Source organism: Salvelinus alpinus, chromosome 3 (genome assembly GCF_045679555.1).
Source record: "Salvelinus alpinus chromosome 3, SLU_Salpinus.1, whole genome shotgun sequence".
Taxonomy (NCBI): Eukaryota; Metazoa; Chordata; class Actinopteri; order Salmoniformes; family Salmonidae; genus Salvelinus; species Salvelinus alpinus.
In genome coordinates this window covers 33,158,725-33,186,511 of record NC_092088.1, presented here as the reverse complement: position 1 = coordinate 33,186,511, position 27,787 = coordinate 33,158,725, and the positions used below count along the sequence as shown (strand labels likewise).

Genomic DNA, 27,787 nt, shown 5'->3' with positions numbered 1-27,787 from the left:
GCTTCACAGTCCCCGCTGTTCCATAAGGTGTTTTTTTTTTAATCTGTTTTTAAATCAAATTTGACTGTTTCCATGAGTTACTTGATGTGGAGTTCCACGTAGTCATGGCTCTATTTAGTACAGCCCCCACAATATTTTTTATCATCAACTTCTCTCAGCCAATCATCAGTCATTTGTGTAAGTGCTGTGCTCGTTGAATGTCCTTCTTGATAAGCATGCTGAAAGTTTGTTGTCAATTTGTTTACTGTAAAATAGCATTGTATCTGGTCAAACACCATTTCTACTATTCTTAGGTAGTGGAATTACTTTTGCTTCCCTCACAGCCTGAGGGCACACACTTTCTAGTAGGCTTAAATTGAAGATGTGGCAAATAGGAGTGGCAATATCGTTCGCTATTATCCTCAGTAATTTTCCATCCAAGTTGTCAGACCCCGGTGGCTTGTCATTATTGAAAGACAACAATAATTTTTTCACCTCTTCCACACTTTACGGTATTTAACGGTATTTTACGGTATTTAAAATGGCAGTGCTTGTCTTTCATAATTTTGTTGCTGGCATGTTTCATAACATTTGTTGCTGGCATGTTATGCGTAAATTTGCTAATGTTGCCAATGAAAAAATCATTAAAGTAGTTGGCAATATCAGTTGGTTTTGTGATGAATGATGGAGATGAGTTTGCCTTTTTTCCCAGAATTTCATTTAAGGTGCTCCAAAGATTTTTACTTTCATTCTTTATTTCATTTATCTTGGTTTTGTAGTGTAGTTTATTCTTCTTTTTATTCAGTTTAGTCACATGATTTCTCAATTTGCAATAAGTTTGCTAATCGGTTGTGCAGCCGGACTTATTTGCCACTCCTTTTGCCTCATCCCTCTCAACCATACAATTTTTCCACAGGGATTTAAGATTTTACAATAATTTTCCTAATGGGTGCATGCTTATTAGCAACTGGAATAAGCAATTTCATAAATGTGTCAAGTGCAGTGTCTGTTTGCTCCTCATTACACACCACTGACCAACAGATATTCTTTACATCAATAACATAGGAATCACTACAAAACTTATTGTATGACCTCTTATAGACTATATTAGGCCCGGCCTTTGGAACTTTGGTTTTCCGAGATATGGCTACTATATTGTGATCACTACATCCGATGGATCTGGATACTGCTTTCAATTTCTGCAGCATTAGTAAAGATGTGACCAATACATGTTGATGATTTCATTATTGTGCTGTTTATAACTACCCTGGTAGGTTGAGGTTGCAGGCACTGGTTACAGTTTGAAGCTTTTTCTTAGTGGGCAGCTTAGTGAGCAGCTTGATGAAAGCCAGTCAATATTTAAATCACCCAGAAAATATACCTCTCTATTGATATCACATACATTATCAAGCATTTCACACATGTTATCCAGATACTGACTGTTAGCACTTGGTGGTCTATAGCAGCTTCCCACCAGAATGGGCTTTAGGTGAGGCAGATCAACCTGTAGCTTTATTACTTCAACAGTATTTGACATGAGATCCTCTCTAATCTTTACAAGAATGTGGTTCTGTCTATAAACAGCAACACCTCCACCATTGGCATTTCTATATTTTCTAGAAATCTTATATCCTTGTATTGCTACCACTGCATCGTCAAAGGTATTATCTAAGTGAGTTTCAGAGATAGTCAGAATATGAACGTCTGTTACTAGCAAATTTATTGATTTCATTAACCTTGTTTCTTAAGCTACATATATTAGCGTGGGCTATTTTGAGCACTTTTCTTCTGGGATGCTTACTTGCTTTCATTGCTTTACTGGGAAGTTGAGCAGCAGTAGTTGTGATCATGTTCTTTATGTTAGTGCAGGGTGAGCTGCTCACAGTGGACTTCCTCTTAGGGCACACCGGCCAGTACAGTACAGTACAGCATAGTTCAGTACAGTACAGTACAATAGTGTACAGTACAGTGAAGTGCAGTACAGTATAGTTCTGTACAGTTCAGTATAGTTCAGTATAGAACAGTACAGTAGAGTATAGTTCAGTACAGTACAGTATAGTAAGGTATAGAACAATAATGTACAAGACAGTGAAGTGCAGTACAGTATAGTTCAGTACAGTTCATAACAGTAGAGTACAGCAAAGTACAGTATATATTTTTAATTTACCTTTATTTAACTAGGCAAGTCAGTTAAGAGCAAATTCTTATTGACAATGGCAGTCTACAATTGTACCTTACTATACTGTGCTTTACTGAACTATACTCTACTGTACTGAACTAAACTGAACTATCCAGGCTGTATCACAACCGGCCATGATTGGTATCCCATAGGGCGGCGCACAATTGGTCCAGCGTCGTCCGGGTTTGGCCGGTGTAGACCGTCATTGTAAGTAAGAATTTGTTTTTAACTGACTTGCCTAGAGGTTAAATTAAGGATCAATTCAACATTTTAAAAATACAATACAATAATGTACAGTAAAGTATAGTTCAGTACAGTATAGCTCAGTACAACAAAGTAATGTACAGTACATTATAGTACAGTAGAGCATATTACAGTAGAGTAGAGTACAGTACAATACAGTACATCTATGGCTGGGCCAAATATACTGTAAGTCTATGTTTGTGCTCTTGGAGGATTGGAGCCACTTGCAGGCTATGCATGTCAATACCCTACATGTTTTCCTGAAGTGTGCACTTATCCACTACCCACATGATTGTCCTCTGTAGCTCAGTTGGTAAAGCATTGCAGGAAAGTGGTTTTGATTCTCACGACAACACAAATGTAAATAATATATGCATGGATTACTGTAAGTCACCCGGGTTCAAATCCTGCTGGTTTCAGAAAGGCTTCCCTAGAGCTTCTTCGGGATAGGGGGCAGTATTCGGAAGTTTGGATGAATGAGGTGCCCAAAGTAAACTGCCTGTTACTCAGACCCAGAAGCTAGGATATGCATGTAATTGGTAGTATTGGATGGAAAACACTCTAAAGTTTCCAAAACTGTTACAATAATGTCTGTGAGTATAACAGAACTGATATGGCAGGCCAAAACCTGAGGACAATCCATCCAGAATTTGTCTTTTTCAGTTTACCACTGATTACAATGGCTGTCAATGGGAATATAAAAGGAATACCTCCCAGATTCCAGTTCCTAGGGCTTCCACTAGATGTCCACAGTCTTTAGAAAGAGTTTCAGGCTTGTTTTTTGAAAAATTAGCTAGAATTTGTAGTTTTTGTAAGTGGCTCCCATTTTGGCAGTAGTGTTTGTAGCGTGTTCCGGTGGGGGCGCGCACTTCGTTATTTATCTCTGGTAATGACAATACTATTCTCCTTCTTAAATTTGATAATTTATTTACATATTAGGGTACCTGAGGATTGATTAGAAATGTTGTTTGACTTGTTTGGAAGAAGTTTATTGGTAACTTACGGGATTCATTTGTATGCATTTGAATGAGGGAAACCGGTGGATTACTGAGTCAAGCGCACCAACTAAACTGACTTTTCTGGGATATAAAGAAGGACTTTATCGAACAAAAGGACCATTTGTTATGTAGCTGGGACCCTTGTGATTGCCACCAGATGAAGATCTTCAAAAGTAAGTGATTTATTTTATCGCTATTTCTGACTTTCCTGACGCCTCTGCTTGGTTGGAAATGTATGTAATGCTTTTGTGTGCGGGGCGCTGTCCTCCGATAATCGCATGGGGTGCTTTTGACGTAAAGCCTTTTTGAAATCTGACAAAGTGGCTGTATTAACAAGAAGTTAAGCTTTTAAATGATGTATGACACTTGTATTTTCATGAATGTTTAATATTACGATTTTTGTCATTTGAATTTCGCGCTCTGCAATTTCACCGGATGTTGTCGAGGTCGGGCGCTAGCGGTACGCCTATCCCAAAGAGGCTCTAGCTAGACAATGAGAGATTGTTGTTGTTATGTTGTTATACCTGAACCACATTTTATGACTTGTAAAATAAGATCTTTAAATGCATTATACATTAGGTTGATATCTTAAACATTATGGCTGCTGTGACCCAATGAAGTTTGAGCATGACAATTCAAGTTGTTCTTGGAGGGAATGGAGCCCCCTGCTGGCCATGCCTCTCAATATTCTAAAAATGTTCTTGAAATGTATAAAATGTGACCCGTTTCAGGAAACTAGGCGTATGTCGCGGGTCACTACTTCACAGGAGAGCTGTTTGAACGTAAACTTTTTTAAAAATCAAAATGCATTTTTTGGCAGAATTGCCTTATCAAACATGTGAACTTCCATGTGCCTTAATAACAAACTTGCATGCCATCTGTAAATACGAATACAGTTTAGCCAAAGAAAGAAGAGCAACCTTCATGCTAGCCATGATTGGCAGAGATAATGAGTTGGCTGGACATACCGAGAAATACGTTTGGATTGGTGTGCCATATAGCATGCTTCTGTGTATTTGAGCTGGCCAGTATGTCTAGGTAATCCTGTCTAACGCAGCTTTTTTTAATGTATTGGGTATTAAAACTGCAAAAGTGTTGCTCTCCACTTTCTGGAGGACTGAGTTTTGAAATCAGTGGAATTCGAGTATGATAGCTAAGGTGATGGAGAAAATACCTGTCTCCGGATTACATCTTCAAACTAAGGGCAACCATGGCATCCGATAGGAGACGCGTCCAACCATGAATGATGTATATGGGTAAGATAGTCTAGCTAGCTATATTTTCAGATATTACATGTTTCTAATTTTGACAGAAAGAGCCATTTGCTTGGCTAGCTATAGCCTAATGTTAGTTAGCTAACTTTGAACCTGGTTGGTTAGCTACCTGCAGAGTCATGCAGGGTGGTAACGTCATGAGTTGTGATTATGGTTAATTGTTTACCTAGCTAGCTAGCTAATGTTACGTGTATGGCCTTATTATTCGTATCTCAGAGCAATTTGCTTAGCTAGCTATAGCCTAATCTTAGCTAGCTAACATTGAACCTGGTTGGTTAGCTACCTGTAGATTCATGCAGGGTAGTAATGTCATGAGTTCTGATTATGGTTAATTGTTTACCTAGCTAGCTTGCTAATGTTACGTGTATGGCCTTATTATTCGTATCTCAGAGCAATTTGCTTAGCTAGCTATAGCCTAATCTTAGCTAGCTAACGTTGAACCTGGTTGGTAGCTACCTGTAGTTGGGATTATGGTTCATTGTTTACCTTGCTAGCTAGCTTGCTACATGTCTTAACAAAATACTCCACTATGCAAGTAACCATTTCAGGTCCATTCATAAATTCAATGTGGCCATCTAATATGATTTCAGAGCACTCTCGTCTGAGTGTGCCAGAGAGCATAGAATAACTGATGAATTTACGAACACCCGTTGAATATGTCCGGTGTCAGTAAACGTCTGCAAAAAAGCGTAATTAAATTGTTGCCAGCAGCATAGTTACAGTCACCAACACTTTGGATAACATGAAAACAGCCTAACCAGCTCTGCTAAGGCGAGTAAAATGATCAGAGTCGGGTGTTCTCTCATTATGTGTCTGGAAGTAGCTAGAAAGCTAGCCAATGTTAGCCAGTTAGCTTGGGTGTATGACTGCCGTTGTGAGGTCAGAACGAGGGATCAACCCTACTCATCGGCCAGAGTGTCCGGTGTACGCTCTGAATGCGAAACTCTGAATTTACAAACAGACTATCTGACAGCACAGTTGCAGTCACAGTCAATGGTTGCACTCAACGCTCTGGATAGCATAACATCTTAACCAGCTCCTTTAGGGCGAGTAATGTTCAGTAAGCTGTTCTCTCTCACTTAGATGTCTGGAAGTAGCTAGCAAGTTAGCTTGGATGCTTGACTGCTGTTGTTAGTACATTCGATTCAAGCCTTAAAGAGATGGGTGGGGCTGAAGTTTAAGAGGGTGTGAACGATGCTGAAACGTTGTAGACCAACAAGGGCTCTCCAATAGTAGTAACAAAACATTCAAAGACCATTTTCTCAAAAGTGAATTTACAAGTTTATCAACTTTCAAAGCAAAATTACTTTCCCATTTTTCCTCAACTGTAGTGTATAATATACCATTTTGTAGCTCTGAGTCTCTAATTTTATCCAATGTAAAAAACACAATTTCAATTTTGCTACATGAGACCGATTTGAGCCGGGCGGTCACAAATTGGTGTGTGTACCAGCGATGAAGTCAAGACCAAAGCTCATTATATCCAGACCCAGACTTTCTGAAACCCAGACCAAGGACCAGTGTATCGAGACCATGACCAGACCAAGACCAGTTTAAATGGGGGGAAAACAAGATCCATTAGAGTAAACTTGAATATAGTTCAGTATACTACATTTTAGTTCAGTACAGTAAAGTACAGTACAGTAAGGTAGAATATTGTTCAGTACAGTATAGTTGAGTACAGTTCAGTATAGTTCAGGACAGGACAGTGCAGTAGTATACTGTTCAGCACAGTATAGCAAAGTACAGTATAGTACAGTTTAGTTCAGTTTAGTACTGTAAAGTATTGCACAGTATAGATCAGTACAGTTCAGTATAGTGCAGTAATGTAATATGCAGTACAGTAGTTACAGTACAGTAATGTACAGTAAAGTATTTGTTTAATTTAAACTTTATTTTGATGGGGAAGTCATTCGGATACTAGGGTCTCTTTTACAGATGAGCACTGCATAAATACATCAAACACATACAATATACAATATTCAAAATGTAAAAACTTATTAAGGAAAACAGACAACGTTTATCAGCATAGAGGTCTCTGATCATTACTCTGAACTGCCCAAGTGGGACCAGAACATCTCATTTCAGAAAGCTCTTTAAATTGTTCAACATAAAGGGTGCAAAAATAACATAAAGCAGCTTTACCCCACTCTGTGGAGACCAAATGGGCCTCCAGTGTTATCCAAGCCTGAGATCGGGTTTGGTAATTTGGAAGTCTAAATTGATTTTGGCGCGTGGCACAGCCTTAGACCGCTGCGCCACTTGGGAGCCCCTATTAATGATGATAGATACATAGGAAGTTTTACATGAGGGCTTTGTAGATGAACACAATAAAATGCTGTTCTCTCCTTACATACAAAAAGGCCCAACACACTTCTGGATACAAAACACAATTGTTACAAGTAATAAACCTAAGGTCACAATGAAAAACAGCATCTAGTGGTTTACGTCTAGCTGCTGCATACATTTACATTTACATTTAAGTCATTTAGCAGACGCTCTTATCCAGAGCGACTATGTGACCGACTGCCTCAATTCAGTCTTATGTAAGTAGAGACTCAGAGCTATGAAATAGTATATAATATAATGCAGTTGAGGAACAATGGGATTGTAATTCTGCTTTGAAAATTCATAAAATTGTAACCCCACTTTTGAGCAAATGGTCCTTGAATGTTTTGGTATAGCTACTGGAGAGCTCTTCCATATCTACACCGATTCAGCATCGTTCACACCCTCTTAACGCTTAGCCCCACCCATCTCTTTAGGGATTCACATGTGAGGCCATGTAAAGTAGTGTAAAACCTTACAATAAGTAGTAGCTTACACTAAGGAAAAACTCCAGGTAAAAATATACACTTTATCTAGTCCTTGACCTATATCCTAATCTGATTTTGGTGCAGGTCATATTGTTCTTCACATTGTCGTCTCTGGTAAACACACACTATATACACTACCGTTCAGAAGTTTGGGTCCCTTAGAAATTGTATTGTTTTTGAAGAAAATCCATTTTTTTGTCCATTAAAATAACATCAAATTGATCAGAAATACAGTGTAGACATTGTTAATGTTGTAAATGACTATTGAAGCTGGAAATGGCTGATTTTTTAAATGGAATATCTACATAGGCGCACAGAGGCCCATTATCAGCAACCATCACTCCAGTGTTCCAATGCCACATTGTGTTAGCTAATCCAAGTTTATCAACAGTAAAAGAGGCGACTCCAGGATGCTGGCCTTCTAGGCAGAGTTCCTCTGTCCAGTGTCTGTGTTCTTTTGCCCGTCTTAATTAAACATTTTGTATTGGCCAGTCTGAGATGGCTTTATTTATGGCTTTATTTTTGCATCTCTGCCTAGAAGGCCAGCATCCCGGAGTCGCCTCTTAACTGTTGATATTGAGACGGGTGTTTTGCGGGTACTATTTAATGAAGCTGCCAGTTGAGGACTTGTGAGGCGTCTGTTTCTCAAACTAGACAGTCTAATGTAAGGTAATCTCTTGCTCAGTTGTGCACCAGGGCCTCCCACTCCTCTTTCTATTCTGGTTAGAGCCAGTTTGCGCTGTTCTTTGAAGGGAGTAGTACACAGCGTTGTACGAGATCTTCAGTTTCTTGGCAATTTCTCGCATGGAATAGCTTTCATTTCTCAGAACAAGAATAGACTGATGAGTTTCAGAAGAAAGTGCTTTGTTTCTGGCCATTTTGAGCCTGTAATCGAACCCACAAATGCTGATGCTCCAGATACTCAACTAGTCTAAAAAAGGCCAGTGTCATTGCTTCTTTAATGAGCACAACAGTTTTCAGCTGTGCTAACATAATTGCAAAAGTTTTCTAATGATCAATTAGCCTTTAAAAATGATCAACTTGAATTAGCTAGCACAACGTGCCATTGGAACGTAGGAGTGATGGTTGCTGATAATGGGCCTCTGTACGCCTATGTAGATATTCTATTAAAAATGTCCAGCTACAATAGTCATTTACAACATTAACAATGTCTACACTGTATTTCTGATCAATTTGATGTTATTTTAATGGACAAAAAATTTGTTTTTCTTTCAAAAACAAGTAAACTTCTAAGTAACCCTGAACTTTTGAATGATTGTGTAAATAATACAAGTTTATTTGTCACATGCACAGAATACAGAGACAGTTTCTGTCCTGCCCTTGACTTTGGTGCAGGGCATGTGATGTCAATGCCCTCTTTGTCGCAAAACTCCCTGATCTTCTCAAATAAGTTTGTCTAGTTGTGTCCAGTCCAGGTGCTGCTTGCACAGGCAGACCATCTATGGGAGGAAGGACGTCAGCATTGCGCAACAGCTGAAACCTGGTCCCGACTGAGTCCGAATGCTCTTTGGCGACAACAACGCCAGGCTCCAGAGCATCAAGGCTGTAAAAACAGGAAAACAGACAAAAAACATTTCAAGACATTACAACCTTGCGTAACATAAAGTTTAGATATTAAGAATATATTCACCTGGAGTGCTGGTACTGCTTGATCTGTGGCAGCGGCCTGAAGTACGGAGTCAGGTGTTGTTGCCAGCCATAGCTTTCCACTAGCATCGTACCATCCTCCAGTCCAATTAGCTGTGGGATTTGTATATGTATTTATTAAGGATCCCCATTAGCTGTTGCCAAGCTACTTTATCTGGGGTCCAGCAACATTAATGCCGTTATATACAGTTTAAAATATTACTTGACATTACATTTCATAAGACTTTATCCAATACACTTTATTGTGTTCCCTCAGGCCATTACTCCACTATCACACATTTACAATAAATCCATGTGTACGTGTGTCTAGAGTGTAGGTCTTATCATGTGTATGTGTGTCTATATCTCTGCTGTTCCATAAGGTGTATTTGTATCTGTTTTTTGAATCTGATACTACTTGCATCAGTTAACTGATGTGGAATAGAGTTCCATGTAGCCATGGCTCTATGTAGTGCTCTTCGTCTCCCATAGTCTGTTCCTGACTTGGGGATTGTGAAGAGACCTTTGGTGGCATGTCTTGTGGGGTCTGCATGGGTGTCTGAGCTGGGTGCTAGTAGCATGTCAACACTTCTTACAAAAGCAAGTCTCTTCCACTTTGAGCCATGAGAGATTTACATGCATATTATTGATGTTAGCTCCCGGGCACATTTAAGGGCCAGCTGTGCTGATCTGTTCTGAACCAATTGTAACTTTCTTTGTGGCACCTGACCACCCGACTGAACAGTAGTGTTAACCCCTGGGATTTTAACCCCTGTCACAGTGCTGTTCTTCACCATACAAGCAATCACTTGTTCACTGTGGTCTTTCTGAGGCGCGGCTTGATGAGGCCGAAGCACCAGTCAGGGGCAAACTTGGTGTGGCCTGTGATCAGGAAGTGAAGGTCCAGACTGTGGTGGATCTTGTGGATGGTCCGGCAGGCACAATACCAGAGCACATACTTGTTCTTGTTAAAAAAGTAGGTCCCAGAGCACAAACTAGTTCTTGTTAAAAAGTAGATGGGATCTGGCTGAATACAGTCAGGATAGTGCGCCTGCAAACAACAACAAAAGAACATTAGAGACATAAAAATGAATTGTCACATCCTTGTCAGTCTTTACACATGACTGTCAAAATGTGAAATGTATAATATCTGAAAATGTAGCTAGACTCTTACACTGACCGTGTGCAATGCCATAAGAATCATCAGATCTTTCTCCGTCTCTGTCATGGATGCCATGGTTGCCCTTAGTTTGAAGATGTAATCTGGAGACAGGTGTTTTATACAGCAGCCTTTTGTATTGTCTTTTTGACTCCCTCCGCATTTGCAATCAAACTCCAGAATTTTATTAATCTCCTTATCATACTCTGCTTCCACCAGGCATTCCACTGATTTCAAAACAAGGTCAACTTCTTCCATGACAACAACACTGTTGATTGCTGTTTCTTCCCCATCACTGTCATCAGAAGACTCCACAATGTCTGGTTCAATGAAAATGTTTTTACCTAAATCAGGGATTTCCTCATCATCTGATTCATTTTCAGAGTCAGAGAGAGACAGCATGGCATGATCATCCTCCACAAAGTAGTCATTCACAATGTTTTCCCACTGACCTTTGTTGATAGTGCCTTATAAATTCAGGGCAGCAATGTTATTGAGAAGAGTTGGAAAAAAAATTCAGCTCTCCATGTAGAAAGGATTTTCTACACATACCGAGCAGCTTATGTTATAGACAGAAGGTGCTACGTGGCAGACCAATCCGAACTCATCTCTCGGCATGTCCAGCCCATTCATTATCTCAGCCAATCATGGCTAGCGGGAAGGTTGCTGACTTTTTCCATGACTAAACCAACTAGGCTTGTAATTTAACCATTTTATTTGTATTTACAGATGGCATACACATTGTTATTAAGGCACATGAAAGTTCACATGTTCCAGAAGGCATTTCTGCCCCAAAAATGCATTTATAAATGGAATTACAAAAAACTATCAAAAGCCTCTCATTTGAATTAGTGGCTTTCGACATACGCCTAGTTTCCTGAAACAAGTCACATACACAGTACCAGTCAAAAGTTTGGACACACCTACTCATTCCAGGGATTTTCTTTATTTGTACTATTTTCAACATTGTAGAATAATAGTGAAGACATCAAAGCTATGAAATAACACATGGAATCATGTGGTCACCAAAAAAGTGTTAAATAAATCACAATATATTTTATATTTGATATTCTTCAAAGTAGCCACCCTTTGCACAAAGGTCAGTCAGTTCAGAAAAATTCAAGAACTTTGAAAGTTTCTTCAAGTCGCAAAAACCATCAAGCGCTATGATGAAGCTGGCTCTCATGAGGACCGCCAGCGGAAAGGAAGACCCAGAGTTACCTCTGCTGCAGAGGATAAGTTCATTAGAGTTACCAGCCTGACTCCAATAATTACCTAATCATTGTAGCATCTGTGATCTACATCTGTTTAGATTAGTTACTATGCTGTTACTAAGCAGTAATGTAATACGGCAGTGATATGTTACTACACCTAATAGGAAATGCAGATTGCCACTATTGGGCCGGGGGCTGTAGAGCATGAGGGGTTTTTGACTAAACGAAACTAACTGTACTCCCCGTCTCCTGCCTGGTCATTTCTCCACAACATAAATATTACAATCATGATCTTCAGTTTAGAATGCAATTTGATTAATCAGCTGTGTTTGCTAGGGATGGAGAAAAAGTGTGACACCAATCAGACCCCGATGACTGGAGTTGCCCACCTCTGCCTTACATGTTTGTATGTGTGTATCTACAGTGTATTCGGAATGTATTCAGACGCCTTTACTTTTTCCACACTTGTTACGTAACAGCCTTATTCTAAAATGGATCAAATGTTTTTTTCCCCCTCATCAATCTACACACAACACCCCATAATGACAACGCAAAAACATTTATATATTCTTTTGCAAATGTACTCAAAAAAAGAAATGGAAATATCACATTTACATAAGTATTCAGTCCTTTTACTCAGTACTTTGTTGAGGAACCTTTGGCAGCGATTACAGCCTTGAGTCTTCTTGGGTATGACACTACAACCTCGGCACACCTGTATCTTGCCTATGCCGTTCTGTACCATCACTCATTCATATATCTTTATGTACATATTCTTTATCCCTTTACACTTGTGTGTATAAGGTAGTAGTTGTGGAATTGTTAGGTTAGATTACTTGTTGGTTATTACTGCATTGTCGGAATTAAAAGCACAAGCATTTCGCTACACTCGCATTAACATCTGCTAACCATGTGTATGTGACAAATACAATTTGATTTGATTTGATTTTTATTTGGGGAGATTCTCCCATTCTTTTCTGCAGGTCCTCTCAAGCTCTGTCAGGTTGGATGGGGAGCGTCACTGCTCAGTTATTTTCAGGTCTCTCCAGAGATGTTTAATCGGGTTCAAGTCCGGGCTCTGGCTGGGCCACTCAAGGACATTCAGAGACTTGTACCAAAGCCACTCCAGCATTGTCTTGTTTGTGTACTTAGGGTCGTTGTCCTATTGGAAGGTGAACCTTTGCCCCATTCTGAGGTCCTGAGCGCTCTGGAGCAGGTTTTCATCAAGGATCTCTCTGTACTTTGCTCCGTTCATCTTTCCCTCGATCCTGACTAGTCTCCCAGTCCCTTCGACTGAAAAACATCCCCACAGCATGATTCTGCCACCACCATGCTTCACCGTAGGGATGGTGCTAGATTTACTCCAGGCGTGACACTTGGCATTCAGGCCAAAGAGTTCAATCTTGGTTTCATCAGACCAGAAAACCTTGTTTCTCATGGCCTGAGAGTCTTTTAGGTATCTTTTGGCAAACTCCAAGCAGGCTGTCATGTGCCTTTTACTGAGGAGTGGCTTCCAACTGGCCACTCTACTATAAAGGCTTGATTGGTGGAGTGCTGCAGAGATGGGATAATCTTCCAGAAGGACAACCATCTCCACAGAGGAACTCTGGAGCTCTGTCAGAGTGACCATCAGCTTCTTGGTCACCACCCTGACCAAGGCCCATCTCCCACGATTGCTCAGTTTGGCCGGGTGGCCAGCTCCAGGAAGGGTCTTGGTGGTTCCAAACTTCTTCCATTTAAGAATGATGGAGGACACTGTGTTCTTTGGGACCGTCAATGCTGCAGAAATATTTTTATACCCTTCTCCAGATCTGTGCCTCAACACAATCCTGACTCGGGGCTCTACGGACAATTCCTTCGACCCAATGGCTTGGTGTTTTCTCTGACATGCACTGTCAACTGTGGGAACTTATATAGACAGGTGTGTGCCTTTCCAAATCATGTCCAATCAATTAAATTTACCACAGGTGGACTCCTAGTTGTAGAAACATCTCAAGGATGATCAATGGAAACAGGATGCACCTGAGCTAAATTTCGAGTCTCATAGCAAAGGGTCTGAATACTTATGTAAATAAGGTATTTCTGTTTTTTATTTGTTTATTATTTGTTAAAAATTCTACAAACTTGTTTTCACTTTGTCATTATGAAGTATTGTGTGTACATTGATGAGACATTTTGTAAAATGTGTATCCATTTTAGAATAAGGCTGTAACGTAAGAAAATGTAGAAAGACTTTCCGAATGCTCTGTAAATGTATTTTTGTCTCTCTGGGTCTATTTTTCTGCTCTGCCTCCGTCTCTGTCTGGTGCAAGCTCCAGCCACCTTATGACAAACTTTTCCGTCTCTCCATCTGTAGCCTTGGAAGTGAAAGTGTTTCTCCTGACAGCACCTTTGAATAACCTTTGAATAGCAAAAGAGGTAGTTACCACAATTAGTAAGATTTTGACACCACACAAAAATCCTAGGAATCACAATCCAGACCTCAAATGGGAAGCACAACAACACAATAACCACAAAGGTTTACAATTTAAACACTGAGTCAAACAGATCAAGAGATATAAACATGTTCCTGTTGTAGCGCCACCGTGTGGTCAATCTGAATGTGCTTGCATATGTTGACTCTTGACACGGTTTGGAACATGTGTACCAAGTTTGGTTACAATACAAATATCTGTGTCTGATTTATATGCATTTATGTGCCAGACCATGACCGCATTAATGTTTATTGGTCAGTTGTTTGACATACTAATCTGGAAAATATTGTGTTGAAACACATTGGTCCATAGATGCCATATATCACGTTTAATCCGGATCGGCCCTGTTGTTCTGGAGGAGATGTCATTTAAGTGTTTTGAAAAAGTTCTAAATGGCAGAAAATCCATCATGGCAGACCTTGTGGGTCCTTGAGGCAAATGTTTTCCTTGTGAGAAGAGGGAACTATGCACAGCATTTCAAGACTCTACGTCAGGTATGGTCAAATGGTGATCCGAGAGCAGCAACATTTCCATCAGAAAATAACCTTTTTCTGTGATCTATTGTCAGGCTATGTCATAATAGTATTCCAGTTCCTGATTCCATGGTCAGGCCACTGTCTGTTTCTCACACCAGTCTCTCTTATCTTGTGTCCCCTGCCCAGTATTCATGGATACAGCTCTCAGATGATGAACAGTCACAGTTACCTGCTATTCAAGATCCTTTGGATATCCCTACCCAATCGAAGTTGCCATTTAAAATGGTTACGGTTAGGTAAGGGATTTGGTTACTTTAGGGCTCCAGAGTGGCGCAGTGGTCTAGGCACCACATCTCAGTGCAAGAGGCATCACTCACATCAATCACATCCAGCTGTGATTGAGAGTCCGATAGGGTGATGCACAATCGGTCTGGGTTTGGCCTGGGTAGGCTGTCATTGTAAATAAGAATTTGTTCTTAACTGACTTGCCTAGTTAAATGTAATAGTGCTATGCCCAGGCCTAAACCCTGATTGGTTTACATTCAAAATAGATTTCTCATATAAAAAAGAGCAAAGTTATACATTTATCAGGGATCGAAGAATCTTAACTAGACAAGGAAGCCTTGAAATGGGGCAATTCATTATTAAGATCACTACTATCCCCGTCCTTATGGAGTGGCAGCACAAGAGCTGAATTCCGTACTTTTGGAATATTTCCTGATAACAATAAAACATTTTGGTAATTGAGCCAACAATGATGGGCGCTGCACAGTTATGCAGACCGGGATCCAAGTGGTCGGCCCATGTGGATTTCTTGTTTTTTTATTGCTAGCAAAGCATCCAGGACTTATTTTTTGGTAAATAGCCTGAAATAAAAGCTTTGACTATCATTTCTCTGAGTTCATGCCAACCCATGTCAACTCGGGTTCAAATCCTGACACTTTCAGATAGACAGCCCTACACAGTGAGGGATTTGTGGTGTTGTGCCTGAACCAAAATTTGAATACTTTGGTTCTTCTGGTTCATTTTTATTAGAGATTCAGCAGTGAAGCTGGTAAAACATTATTGTGTTTATTCTGATTCATTATTAGGGGTTCAAACATTGAAGCTGGTGAAATCCTGTTGTATTTCTTGGATTTCAATATTGTGGGGCTTGCGAAGCAAAAGCCCCCACTTGAAACATTGACATACTTCTTCTTATTCTTTAGCACGCTACACCATTTAAGCAAGAAACACTGTTAACATTTTCAAACATGCAGACTGGTTGCTTGTATATAACTTTTGGACATATTTTATACTTTATAAAACGATAAAACTTTTGTTCTTTATTTTGTCCTCCATCTCCTTGAACAGGATTTACTCAACATTTGAAATATCCCCATTGTGACATCGTAACTTCTAACGTTCCATTCACTGTAAATACAAGACAACTTTTAACACAAATTGACCACCACTGACCACAACTACTCACTTTAACTACTGACCACAACAACACACAACTACTGAACCACATAACTAATGACCACAACCACACAACTATTGACGACAACTACTGACCATAACGAAAACTACTGACCACGACTACGAACCACTACTGACCACAACTACTAACCCATTACTACTAACCACAATCACACAAATACTGACCATAACTACACAACTACTGACCACAACAACACAACTACTGACCACAGCTGATGAACCAGACAACTACTTACACAAACTACTGACCACAACGACTGACCAACACTACTGACCACAACTACTGAACACAATTACTGACCATAAAACTACTGAATTATACAACAAATGACCAGAACAACACAACTACTGACCACAAATACTGACCACACAACTTCTTACCACAACTACTGACCAAGTCCATACAGTAGGGCCCAAAGAACCTGCAACAGAACTACACAACTACTGACCACAACTACTCACCATACAACTACTGGCCAGAGCTACTGACCACAACAACACAACTACTGACCAGAACTACTGACCACAACTACTGAGCACAACTACTGACCACAACCACACAGCTACTGACCACAACGACTGAACCACAACTACTGAACACAACATGTTTTACTGACTACAACTACTGAACACAACTACTGACCACAACCACACAACTACTAACCACAACTACAGAACCACACACCTGCTTACAAAAACGAATGAACACTGACCTAAACTACTGACCACAACTACTAACACAATAACACAACTACTGACCACCAGTGCTATGTACAAGATTGCGCCGACAGAGAGGGTCACCTCACTTCTAGTCCTTAGGAAACTTTGCAGTATTTTCTTTTTTTTAATGTCATATTACATACAGCCAGGAAGAACTATTGGATATGGAACTCTGACCTGTTCATCGGACGTGCTACCTGTCCCAGACCTGCTGTTTTCAACTCTCTAGAGACCGCAGGAGCGGTAGAGATACTCTTAATGATCGGCTATGAAAAGCCAACTGACATTTACTCCTGAGGTGCTGACTTGCTGCACCCTCGATAACTACTGTGATTATTATTATTTGACCATGCTGGTCATTTATGAACATTTCAACATCTTGGCTATGTTCTGTTATAATCTCCACCCGGCACAGCCAGAAGAGGACTGGCCACCCCTCATAGCCTGGTTCCTCTCTAGGTTTCTTCCTAGGTTTTGGCCTTTCTAGGGAGTTTCTCCTAGCCACCGTGCTTCTACACCTGCATTGCTTGCTGTTTGGGGTTTTAGGCTGGGTTTCTGTACAGCACTTTGAGATATCAGCTGATGTAAGAAGGGCTATATAAATAAATTTGATTTGATTTGGATATAAGAGCAACGTCAACTTTATCAACATTACGACCAGAAATACAACTTTCCCGAAGCGGATCCTCTGTTTGGACCACCACCCAGGACAATGGAGCTAATTCCAGTAGGCGACCCAAGTAATGACGCCACAGAAGGGACAGAAGAAGTGGCCATCTGGCCAGGCTCTGTAGATGTGCACATCGCACACCGCTCCCGAGTACACTACTAGCCAATGTCCAGTCTCTTGACAACAAGGTAGATGAAATGAAATGCGAGCAAGGGCTGCCTTCCAGAGACACATCAGAGATTGTAACATTCTCTGTTTCAACGGAAACATGGCTCTCTCGGGATAAGTTGTCGGAATCGGTTCAGCCACCAGGCTTCTCCAATTATCGTGTCGAAAGAGATAATGCAAAGTTTTCATAACTGTGACCTTAATTGCCTACCGTCTGTAAGCTGTTAGTGTCTTAAAGACCGTTCCAGAGGTGCATGTTCATTAATTATTCATGGTTATTAGAACAAGCATGGGAAACAGTGTTTATTAAACCCTTTACAATGAAGATCTGTGAAGTTATTTGGATTTTTACAAATTATCTTTGAAAGACAGGGTCCTGAAAAAGGGACTTTTCATTTTTTGCTGAGTTTAGTATCTGGCTTAATTGTTACAAAATTAATGTTATTGCACTTGTCACGACTTCCGCCGAAGTCGGTCCCTCTCCTTGTTCGGGCGGTGTTCGGCAGTCGATGTCACCGACCTTCTAGCCATCACTGATCCATTTTTCATTTTCCATTGGTTTTGTCTTGTCTTCCTTCACACCTGGTTCCAATCTCATCAATTACATGTTGTGTTTTTAACCCTCTGTTTCCCCTCATGTCCTTGTCGGAGATTGTTTGATTGTATGTGATGTGCAAGTTTTGTGTTGGTGTGTGACAGGTTTTGTACCCACTTTTGTTATTTTGTATATTTTGTTTTTTGGAGTTTCGTGTGCACTTATTTAACGACTCCACTTACACCAAGTTTGTTCTCCTGCGCCAGACTTCCCTGCCACCAACACACACCCTTTACAGCACTGTATTTTCCACAAATGTTTGATGCAAGTTTTAAGTTAATTTATATTCAAAGTTAAGGATTTTAATCTTCCAAACACGCTATTCCTGATGTGTTATTTTCACTGAGGTCCTACCGTTATTGTTAAATATGTAACTGTATTGAATTTGTAACACTTCATATGAAGTATATTGCAATTCCTGCAAATTCTTGCCTAAAGGATATAATGTAGTGCTCAAGGAACAATTAATCGATGAGAGTAACAAACGTTATAAACATGATTTCAAGTTCACATAATTTTTTTACCAAGTCTTTAATTACAACAAATGCATAAACAATTGAGTATCAGGTCCTTAGTTTTGTGGGTAGGATATTGCAAGATAATTGTGCGAATCTCTTGTACTAAATTCATGTTTTTCAAACTCAAGAGGTATATTTATTAGTTTGTTTTGTTTCTTTGTATATCGTAAAAGAAGAGTGAGAATATTTTTTGAAATGGCATATATTGTGGGTTTTCCTGGTGAGATGAAATGTAAACTCATTATTTGACTCTCTAATTTGAAGCAGTTTTATTTTGTGCTGTGATTTAGTGTTTTGGAAAACTGATAGTCCATGGAATAGGTCTAAAGGAAATATGATTTTCAGTGGTTTAGATGGTGCAATGATTCTCTACACTATACATTTCTTGTTTTGTCATATAAACAGAAATGTCAGAATTTTAGCAACCAGGCAATGACGGAGTGATTTCTACATATTGTGCTTAGTATAGGAGAAATAGTCCACTGTACTTCTATTTGCTAATAGGCTTGTTGTGGACCACAACTGAATCAGCATTTATTGTGAGCATGTTTGGCTGTTTGTTTATTTTCTAAAGACTCAATTTAAGTAAAATAGGTTAATAATAAACAATTACTATCCAAAATGGATGCAGTTTGACAAATGTAGTGATATACCTGTTTTTAACACCACCCGCCACTGTGACAAAAGCTTGACAGCTGGGAGTTCCTGTGGTAACACTTTTAACCAGGGCTGAGCTTGCATTTTTTTTGCTGAAAGGCCTCTTTTAGTAGAATTGAGGGATGTGTGAGTGTTCCATGACACGGTGAAAGAACTGAAAAACAGGAACTGTGGACAGAGAATAAATTATGGGGCATTGACTTGTTTAACCAACAATGCAGTTTTAAAAAATAGAGTTAAGATAATATTTACTCAATAAACAAAAGTTAAAAAAAATATTTAAACAAAAGGAACACAATAAAATAACAATACTATGGCTATATACAGGGGGTACCGGTACAGAGTCAATGTGCGGGGGTACAGGTTAGTCGAGGTAATTTGTGCATGTAGGTAGGGGTAGAGTGACTATGCATAGATAATAAACAGGGAATAGAAGCAGTGTAAAAACAAAGGTGGGAGTGGGGTCAATGCAAATAGTCCGGGTGGCCATTTGATTAATTGTTCAGCAGTGTTATGGCTTTAGGGTAGAAGCTGTTAAGGAGCCTTTTGGACCTAGACTTGGCCCTCCGGTACTGCTTGCCATGCGGTAGCAGAGAAAACGGTCTATGACTTGGGTGATTGGAGTCTTTGACAATGTTTTGGGCCTTCCTCTGACACTGCCTAGTATATACTGTAGGTCCTGGATGGCAGGAAGCTTGGCCCCAGTGATGTACTGGGCTGTACGCACTACCCTCTGTAGTGCATGTTATGTGTGTGTTGGAGTGCCAGTGAGCATGAGTGCGTAGAGTCCTGTGATTGTGTATAGAGACAGTGAAAAAATAATAATAATGTTCAGGAGCCTGTTGGTGTCAGACTTGATAGACTGGTACCGCTTGCCGTGAGGAATCGGAGGGAACAGTCTATGGCTTGGGTGGGAGTCTAGTGATTTTCCGGGCTTTCCTTTCACACTGCCTGATATAAAGGTTCTGGATGGCAGGGAGCTCTGCCCCACTGGGCTGTCCGCACCACCCTCTGTAGCGGCATGCGATCAAGGGCGGTGCTGTTGCCATACCAAGCAGTAATGCAGCCAGTCAAGATGCTTTCAACGGTGCAGCTGTAGAAATACCTGATATTGTACTGTAAATTCCAAGGCAGCAGCTACTCTTCCTGGGGTCCAAAAATTAAACAAAAGAAAAATACATAACAGATATAAAAATACATACATAGCACTACATTCACATTACAATTTAGCCATTCAGCAGTATTATATTAAAACTCACAATATTAAAACTCACTTGACTGTCTTGCAATGTTAGAAGACAATCAAAGTTGCAATTGTGCTTGCTGCAAGTGCTCTCCAGTCTCCAACATCGTCCAACATAACAATGGTGGGTAAAAAGCTACTTTTTTAGCAGCATATCTGTCGGAAAAAGTTAGGGCTCAATTCCCATAAGGAGAACTGGAGATCTGTCCACCCTTTGGTGGGTAGAAAGCTACTTTTTACCCACCATAGGGTGAAGTAATAAAGTAATCCAATTCCTTTTGGAGTAAACATCTATCATGGTAAGTTGCTAACCTAATAAGTTTGTATTTTACCTACATAAAACAGGTGACACTAGCTAAATAATCTAATCATGTCACTTGTTCTTTGTCTTTTGTTGGCTGATGTACTCTTTGTGTTTCTATTGAATCAATATTACATTCAAGAGATACTGTGTTGTCAGTTCAACAACTCACTTGATCAAATGCTGCTGTGTCAGAGTGAAAGGCCTAAGGGATGGATTCTACTGAAGAACGGCGTTAGAACATGACAATATGTGGCTTAACACACACACCAGTTCTCTAAACATCTAACAGGGTCAACGGGCGCTAACATTTGCCCTTGCTCCACAGTGTTCTGACAAAAACAAAACTGCAGAAATAGAGTGGCAGACTGAGTAGCCGGGGAGGGTTAATGGGTAGTGTTGGGGTGAGGGGTTGCTTGTTTTAGTTTTCTACATACACAGCACTTTAAGGGGATGTGAGCATCTATGACCTTTTCATTAATTAGCCCTCCTGACCTCCAGCCACCTGACTCTTGTTTTTCAGTGGAGCCCGAGTTCAAGTATGTGGGGAACATGCACGGGAACGAGGTGCTAGGTCGGGAGCTGCTGATCCAGCTCTCCCAGTTCCTGTGTGAGGAATACCGGGCCGGAAACCAGAGGATCACACGCCTCATCCATGACACGCGCATCCACATCCTGCCTACCATGAACCCAGATGGTTATGAAGTGGCTGCCAACCAGGTACTGACTGTGATGTTCATCAGTTCTATTGATGTTGTGAACACACTAGTCTCTCGTGACTGTCATGATTAACCCAGAACAAAAATCTTGCATAATTTGGTCAGATGCTCGATTAAGTTCTAGGGGGAGCCGTGTTAGAGGTCTCCACCCTCGGAAACGAAAACTCACAGCCAAATTTACAACAGGCATTACGATTGGGTCATGTGCAGCTGCAATTGATTGATGATTACAATTTATGTTGTGATGCAGTCATGACCACAAGTCTCACAAAACTCTGTTTTAGATGAGACTGATTTTTTGACCCAAATGATCCTATTTACACTTTGTAGTCAATTTTGACAGTAAAATAAATGTTTCTGACTCATATCTATGCCATATATGCTGTTTTCTAAATGAGAAGTTGGTTTTTAGGGGCAGTTGTTCTTTAAAAATGATTGGCAAAAGAGACATTTTCGCATGCTTGCCAACTGGCTACGGCAATGTTTGATATTTCAAGCATGGCTAAGTTCGATATTTAAAGTGTCTGCTGTGGGAAAAATAGCCTTGCGGCGTATCCACATCCCCAGTTTAAAAAACACCCTCGCACTATCCTGATACTTCCAAATAACAATTGACAAAAAGCCCAAGCACCGGAACAACTGCTGCTCGTTATCCGATGTATCCCATAGTCTCTTGACAGATTCTACAGTACCATTTATGTTTACATAGTTTGTCCACGAGAGAGGCTTAGCAATTAAATGCAGGACTAGGCTTAATCTGTGTCCGGGAAACTGGCACAAAATGTTAAATAAATGACAATGTTAAATCTGTCTGGTATTTTGAGAAACAATTTTTATGATACACTGGATAGCGTCACGGTTTATTTAGACTAATCATGATTTTGCAGAGGTGGTCCTTCCATAGAAGTGTGTTCGGAAATGTTGTCTGTGTGGAAACCTATCCCTATACTTTTCCTCATTACCACCTTCTCAGTTTTTAGTGACACTAGCATTTATTTGCTATTTGCTATAACAACTTAAATTGTTTGAATTAGAACACCACGTCATCTGTTGCTAACATCTACCACTAAAGTGGAAACATTGTCATTGTCCAGTGACATATTACAATCCATATCACTATAGCCTAGAATTCACTGTTGTAATTCTGGAAGCTCAGAATTGTAGGCCACAGCAAGAAATAAACAGCATTGGTCAAAGTCAAAAAGTATCCCCCTTCTTAGCTTAAGATTTTTCTTTTATAAAATAGTTTTTGACCATAGCTGAAATCCTTAGCAGAGGCACAACTGACACAGAAAATACACTGAATCCATATAGTAAAAGTTCCGTTAGGAAAGTTTTCTGGGTGACACAGTTGTGGTAAAATATATTGCCACCCTTGCAGCATTCACTATTTCTTTTAAAATAAGTTGAATTTGAAAAAACGTTTGGTGTTCACACATGTATTCCACTTCAAAGTCAAACAATGACCTGGACTAAATTATTTAATTCAAAATACTGGTTGGAGGCAACTGATTATCGTTTACTGCGTAATTTATCTCACCTGTGGTAAGCTGCAGGTGCATACAGGGTAAAAATATCCATTCACCCAATTTTGAAAAGAAAAAACAGAACATTCTGCTCCATTGCACTCATTGTAAAGTGTCAGGGTGCCAATCATTTTAACTGCAACTATACACCTGTCCTGCTGTCTCTCACTGGGTGCGTTTTTTGGGCATGTCAACCAAAGTTATAAGTGAAGACACTGCTGTTCTGTGTTTGTACATACATACATATTTTAATGGGCAATTCACCTAGCTCTGCCACTGTATATAGTCATTACTATATTAACAACAATACATTGTGTCATAAACATCCAAAATCTCCTCACCACAAGCTAGAACGAGCACACTTTAATTTCATCGGTAGAATCTGTGTATTCGCCTGCTCTGAGGGCTCTTTTAACAATGGTAAATCTTAGCGCTGGTGGTAGCGCTAAAGGTCCAGGGGTGTGTCAGAACTATTTATTTTTTCATATTATGAGCACAATAGCTGGCGGTGGTGCAAAAGGGCTAGATTTTGATGAATAAATTAGTTGTAGATGTGACGAGGGCTGGTTACTCACTGGCCAATCAAAGTGTTTTAAGGCTTAATATTGCATGTGGTTGTCTCAAGTTCTGTAGGTTATTGACGGTCTTTGCGTTGGCATCTACTCCAATTCGGCTGGGGCACATAATATTCTCGTCTTAGTCCATTGTGGATTGATATGACAGATAATTTAATAGTATAGGCTACAGTAACGAGTAATAGCAACAGTCAAAAAAAATATCCAGTTTGTGCTCAATATGTTTGAAGTGTTGGCAGTCAACATTGTAATTGGCTTCAATGAGTATGTCCTACATGCACTTCTCCTAAAATAAAAAAATACTAGGCTCCAGTAAATGTCATTTTATGTGTGAGGCACATTCTCAGTAAGCAAGATATAGCCTAGGCCTACCATTGATACTGCATTATAGGACTGAGTAATTTAAATACATTTGGAGGAGCGCATCTTTGGTAACCGCTCTTTGGAAATGGGGATGGATACTTGAACAAGTTAAATGAAGTATGCAGGTATATATTTTAGGATGTATATATTTTAGGATGTGCAGTATATTTTAAATTCAAGGCTCTCACACGAATGGATGATTTAAATACGTTTTATGGAATGGCTACATGGCTGCATGGCCAAGATATAAAAGACACACGACAACGTATTGCTGTTGAACCAGTAGGGTAAGGGTAGCCTACTGAAGGCTTTTAATCAAGTGAAATGGAAAACAAGCAACTGTTACAGTAAAATAACTTTAAAAATATGATTTAACATTTTGTTTTGACAGGGAGTCAATACTGAGACCAAGATCTCTTTTCCAGATAAGCCCTGTATAATATCACAATACACATCAAAATACAATAAACACATTAAACTACACATTCATATACACATTAAAATACATGTTATAATACACAACACACAAAAAGCAAAACACAATAATAAAGAACATTTTACATTCTTCAGTATAAAGGTCCCCTAACAACCATCTGAAATGCCCTATAGCAGGGATCTCCAACCCTGTTCCTGGAGAGCTACCGTCCTGTAGATTTTCACTCCAACCCTAATCTAGCACACATGATTCCCATAATTAGCTGGTTGATAAGCTGAATAAGGTTAGTTGTAGAGCTCTCCCTAGAGGCACCAATTTCTCAAATGTTTAAGTGTATTGTAGGTGTAAGTGCAAAAAAACTAAAAGCAGATTTCCCCAAGTCAGTGGACCTCCAGATTTAGCAATCCCTTAGCCCGGGTCCAGTAGGCCGTACATCTATAGGTTAACAATGAGGTAAGGTATGTCGGAAGTTTATGCAAGGGGGCTTTATAGACAAAAAGAGCGCAATACAACGATCTACGACTTCAACAAGGTCCAGTCTACATTCTGATACAAAATGCACTATGATAAACTGCATCCAATGGCTTCAATACAGTGGCAGCTGCATTTGTGACCGGTGTAGATTGCCTTGATCAGCTTACATATGACCAAAAGGATCAGGGTTGGTGTTTATATTTTCTTCTCTGATAATGACAGGAAAAACATCCATAAACAAATGCTGTGGTGCCCTTATATGCCAACTCCTCTGCAAAGTACAAATTCACATCGAAAGTGGACATGAATAGCCATGCTACCCCAATGACGATGTAGCGTACAGTATAAAATACAGTAGCTATCTTACATGTACAATAGGCACACGTTACAAGACAAAACGTTCATAAATGACTGAAATGCATATATATCACAATATAATGAAGGAATGCCATTATAATACACTGTCAGTAACCATATAAACTCAACTGTTTTAAATTACATTGATTGATTTTCATGGGACAATTTTACAGTAAGCTACCTCTTCCACATCGCTACTGTAGGCGGCAAGAGGTAAGGGGGGCAGGGGATGTTTATGAGGGGCAGGTGATGTTTATGAGGGGGAATACAGGGGGAGACGGAAGTGTGCACCATTGAAAAGGGCACTCACAACAATAAAAAACAATGTACAGTAATATCAATCATGGAACTATTCAGGTTTTGTGTAATTATACAACATGAAATTCAACACGTTACACTCACCATCTAAGAATAACAAACATCTGGAGAGTATGTCAAGATTTTTTTTAAATTCATAATGACTTCGTACATACCAGCCCTACAGTGGTTCTTCCTGTAAAAGTTGCGTCATACTGCAGCACACCATGCGGGCCGCTGCAGAATTCTATGGCACGTTATTTGATTATCAACCAGTGTTGACATTAATGCTAGTTAGTGCTAGTTTGACCACCAAAGGACATCTTTGAGAAGCATTTGATAGTCTTCAATATTGGCTGTACTAGAGAATTTAAAATCTTTTTTTGTAAGAACATAGTATTTGGGAATGATTTTAAGAAATGTAGCTTAATTAATTTGATAAATATTATGGTGTTTCTATTCCAAGAACAACGGAAAACGAAACCCTCTGGGTTTCCGTCAGGAAAATATGGCATGGTACAACATAACCTTTATTTAACTAGGCAAGTTAGTTATGAACAAATTCTTATTTACAATGATGGCCTACACCGGCCAAACGTGGACGACACTGGGCCAATTGTGCGCCGCCCTAAGGGACTCCCAATCACGGCCGTTTGTGATACAGCGAACCTAACTAAGAAATACATTTGACGATACAATTCTCCCCCTACCCTCCTTCTTGGCAAGCATCTATTGTCCTGCTAATAGCCCATAATGGCGCTGTACAACCTGACCGGTCTGGAGTAGGCTACAGTACTACAGTAAGAGCAAAATAATCCTAACATTTCCACACTCTAATTGTAGTCTAACCAATACCCAAATGGAGATTCAGTGAAATTAAAAATCTCATTGATTTATCAAGACCAATGCTTGTCTCAGAGCAGCGCTGTCTTGACCTCTGAATGCTGTCTTTTCTCCGTCCACTTGCCTCTTCCATTAATTTTGAAAGAGTATTTTCCAGTAAGCATAATCAATGCTCTAACTCCCCCTTGGAGCAGTGACGCAGGGGGCCGCACTAAACCACAAATTACCTCTAAATCCTGCAGCATAATCTCAAAACCTTTAGTTGAGCAACCAATGTAAGTGTTACCAACCCACACACTGGGTAGCTTAGTCTCGCATTGCCATACCTCTAAAATCACGTCTTTGTCACACCTTTAGAATTTTGTGTTGCAAAAACAGTTTGATTGGATGTTATATTTCAAGAACCCTCCCTCCACACGCCCATAGAAGGGGTGCTGTGTGTTATGTGTGTCACTGTTATCCGTCTGGCTAGTTGTTGCCTTTGCTAGTTTCAAGGGCTAGTTTTCAAGTTATCAAGTGTGGCCGACAGTCTGTGATTTGTATTTATTGAAATTAAAAGTGGATTACTCTGGTAAAGTCAAACGTCACAACACATTTTTTCTTCCATGTCTCCATTCATCCACATGGCTGTAATTCCTGCAATTCGGTACCACCTAAAGTATTAAGAAGATTGACGATTATTTTGTTTTTGTAAGGACCCAAAAAACAGATGCAGTGGGAGAACCTATTCAAGTAAGTAAATACATGTTTAAAATGTTTTAAAAAACGACATATTATTAGCTAGCTAGCTAGCTGGCTACAGTAGGCCTGTTTGTAGGCTAACTCAACTGAGCTGCTAGGTAACTTTACACACTGTTTAGCTATGTGAATTAAATGTCATCAGCTAGCTAACTTCGTATTAGCTAGCTATCTTGATGTAATCATTGTAAATGCATTTGTTGATAACAGCCATGGAAGAGGATACAATTGCAGATACAGCTGTCATTAAAGGGAGTGTAGGCTACTGGATAGGGTAGATCATTTTGTGGTAGGACATAATGAAAAGATTCTCCAGTTCCAGTCCCTAGAGGGTTAAGAAGGCAGAGCCACACTTAATTATGGACAGACTTCTCCCCATCTTAGCTACTGTTGCTTCAACATGTTTTCACCATGACAGTTTATAATCGAGGGTTACTCCAAGCAGTTTAGTCACCTTAACTTGCTCAATATCCACATGATTCATTACAAGATTTAGTTGAGGATTAGAGTTTAGTAAATGATTTGTCCCAAATACAATGCTTTTAGCGTTTTACATTTTTACAACTAACTTACACTACCGTTCAAAAGTTTGGGGTCACTTGTTTTTGAAAGAAAAGCACATTTTTTGTCCATTAAAATAACATCA

The 27,787-nt window shown here is 39.7% G+C and overlaps 1 protein-coding gene across 2 annotated transcripts in view; it reads left to right on the top strand.

Annotated features, from left to right (window-relative positions):
• Window positions 1-27,787, top strand: part of cpn1 (carboxypeptidase N, polypeptide 1) — a 157,972-nt gene that overhangs the window by 17,674 nt on the left and 112,511 nt on the right. For both annotated transcript variants that reach the window (XM_071392564.1, XM_071392563.1), the window contains exon 2: window positions 21,337-21,533. In XM_071392564.1, the coding sequence (XP_071248665.1) occupies window positions 21,337-21,533 (197 nt within the window). The remainder of the gene's footprint in view (window positions 1-21,336; window positions 21,534-27,787) is intronic.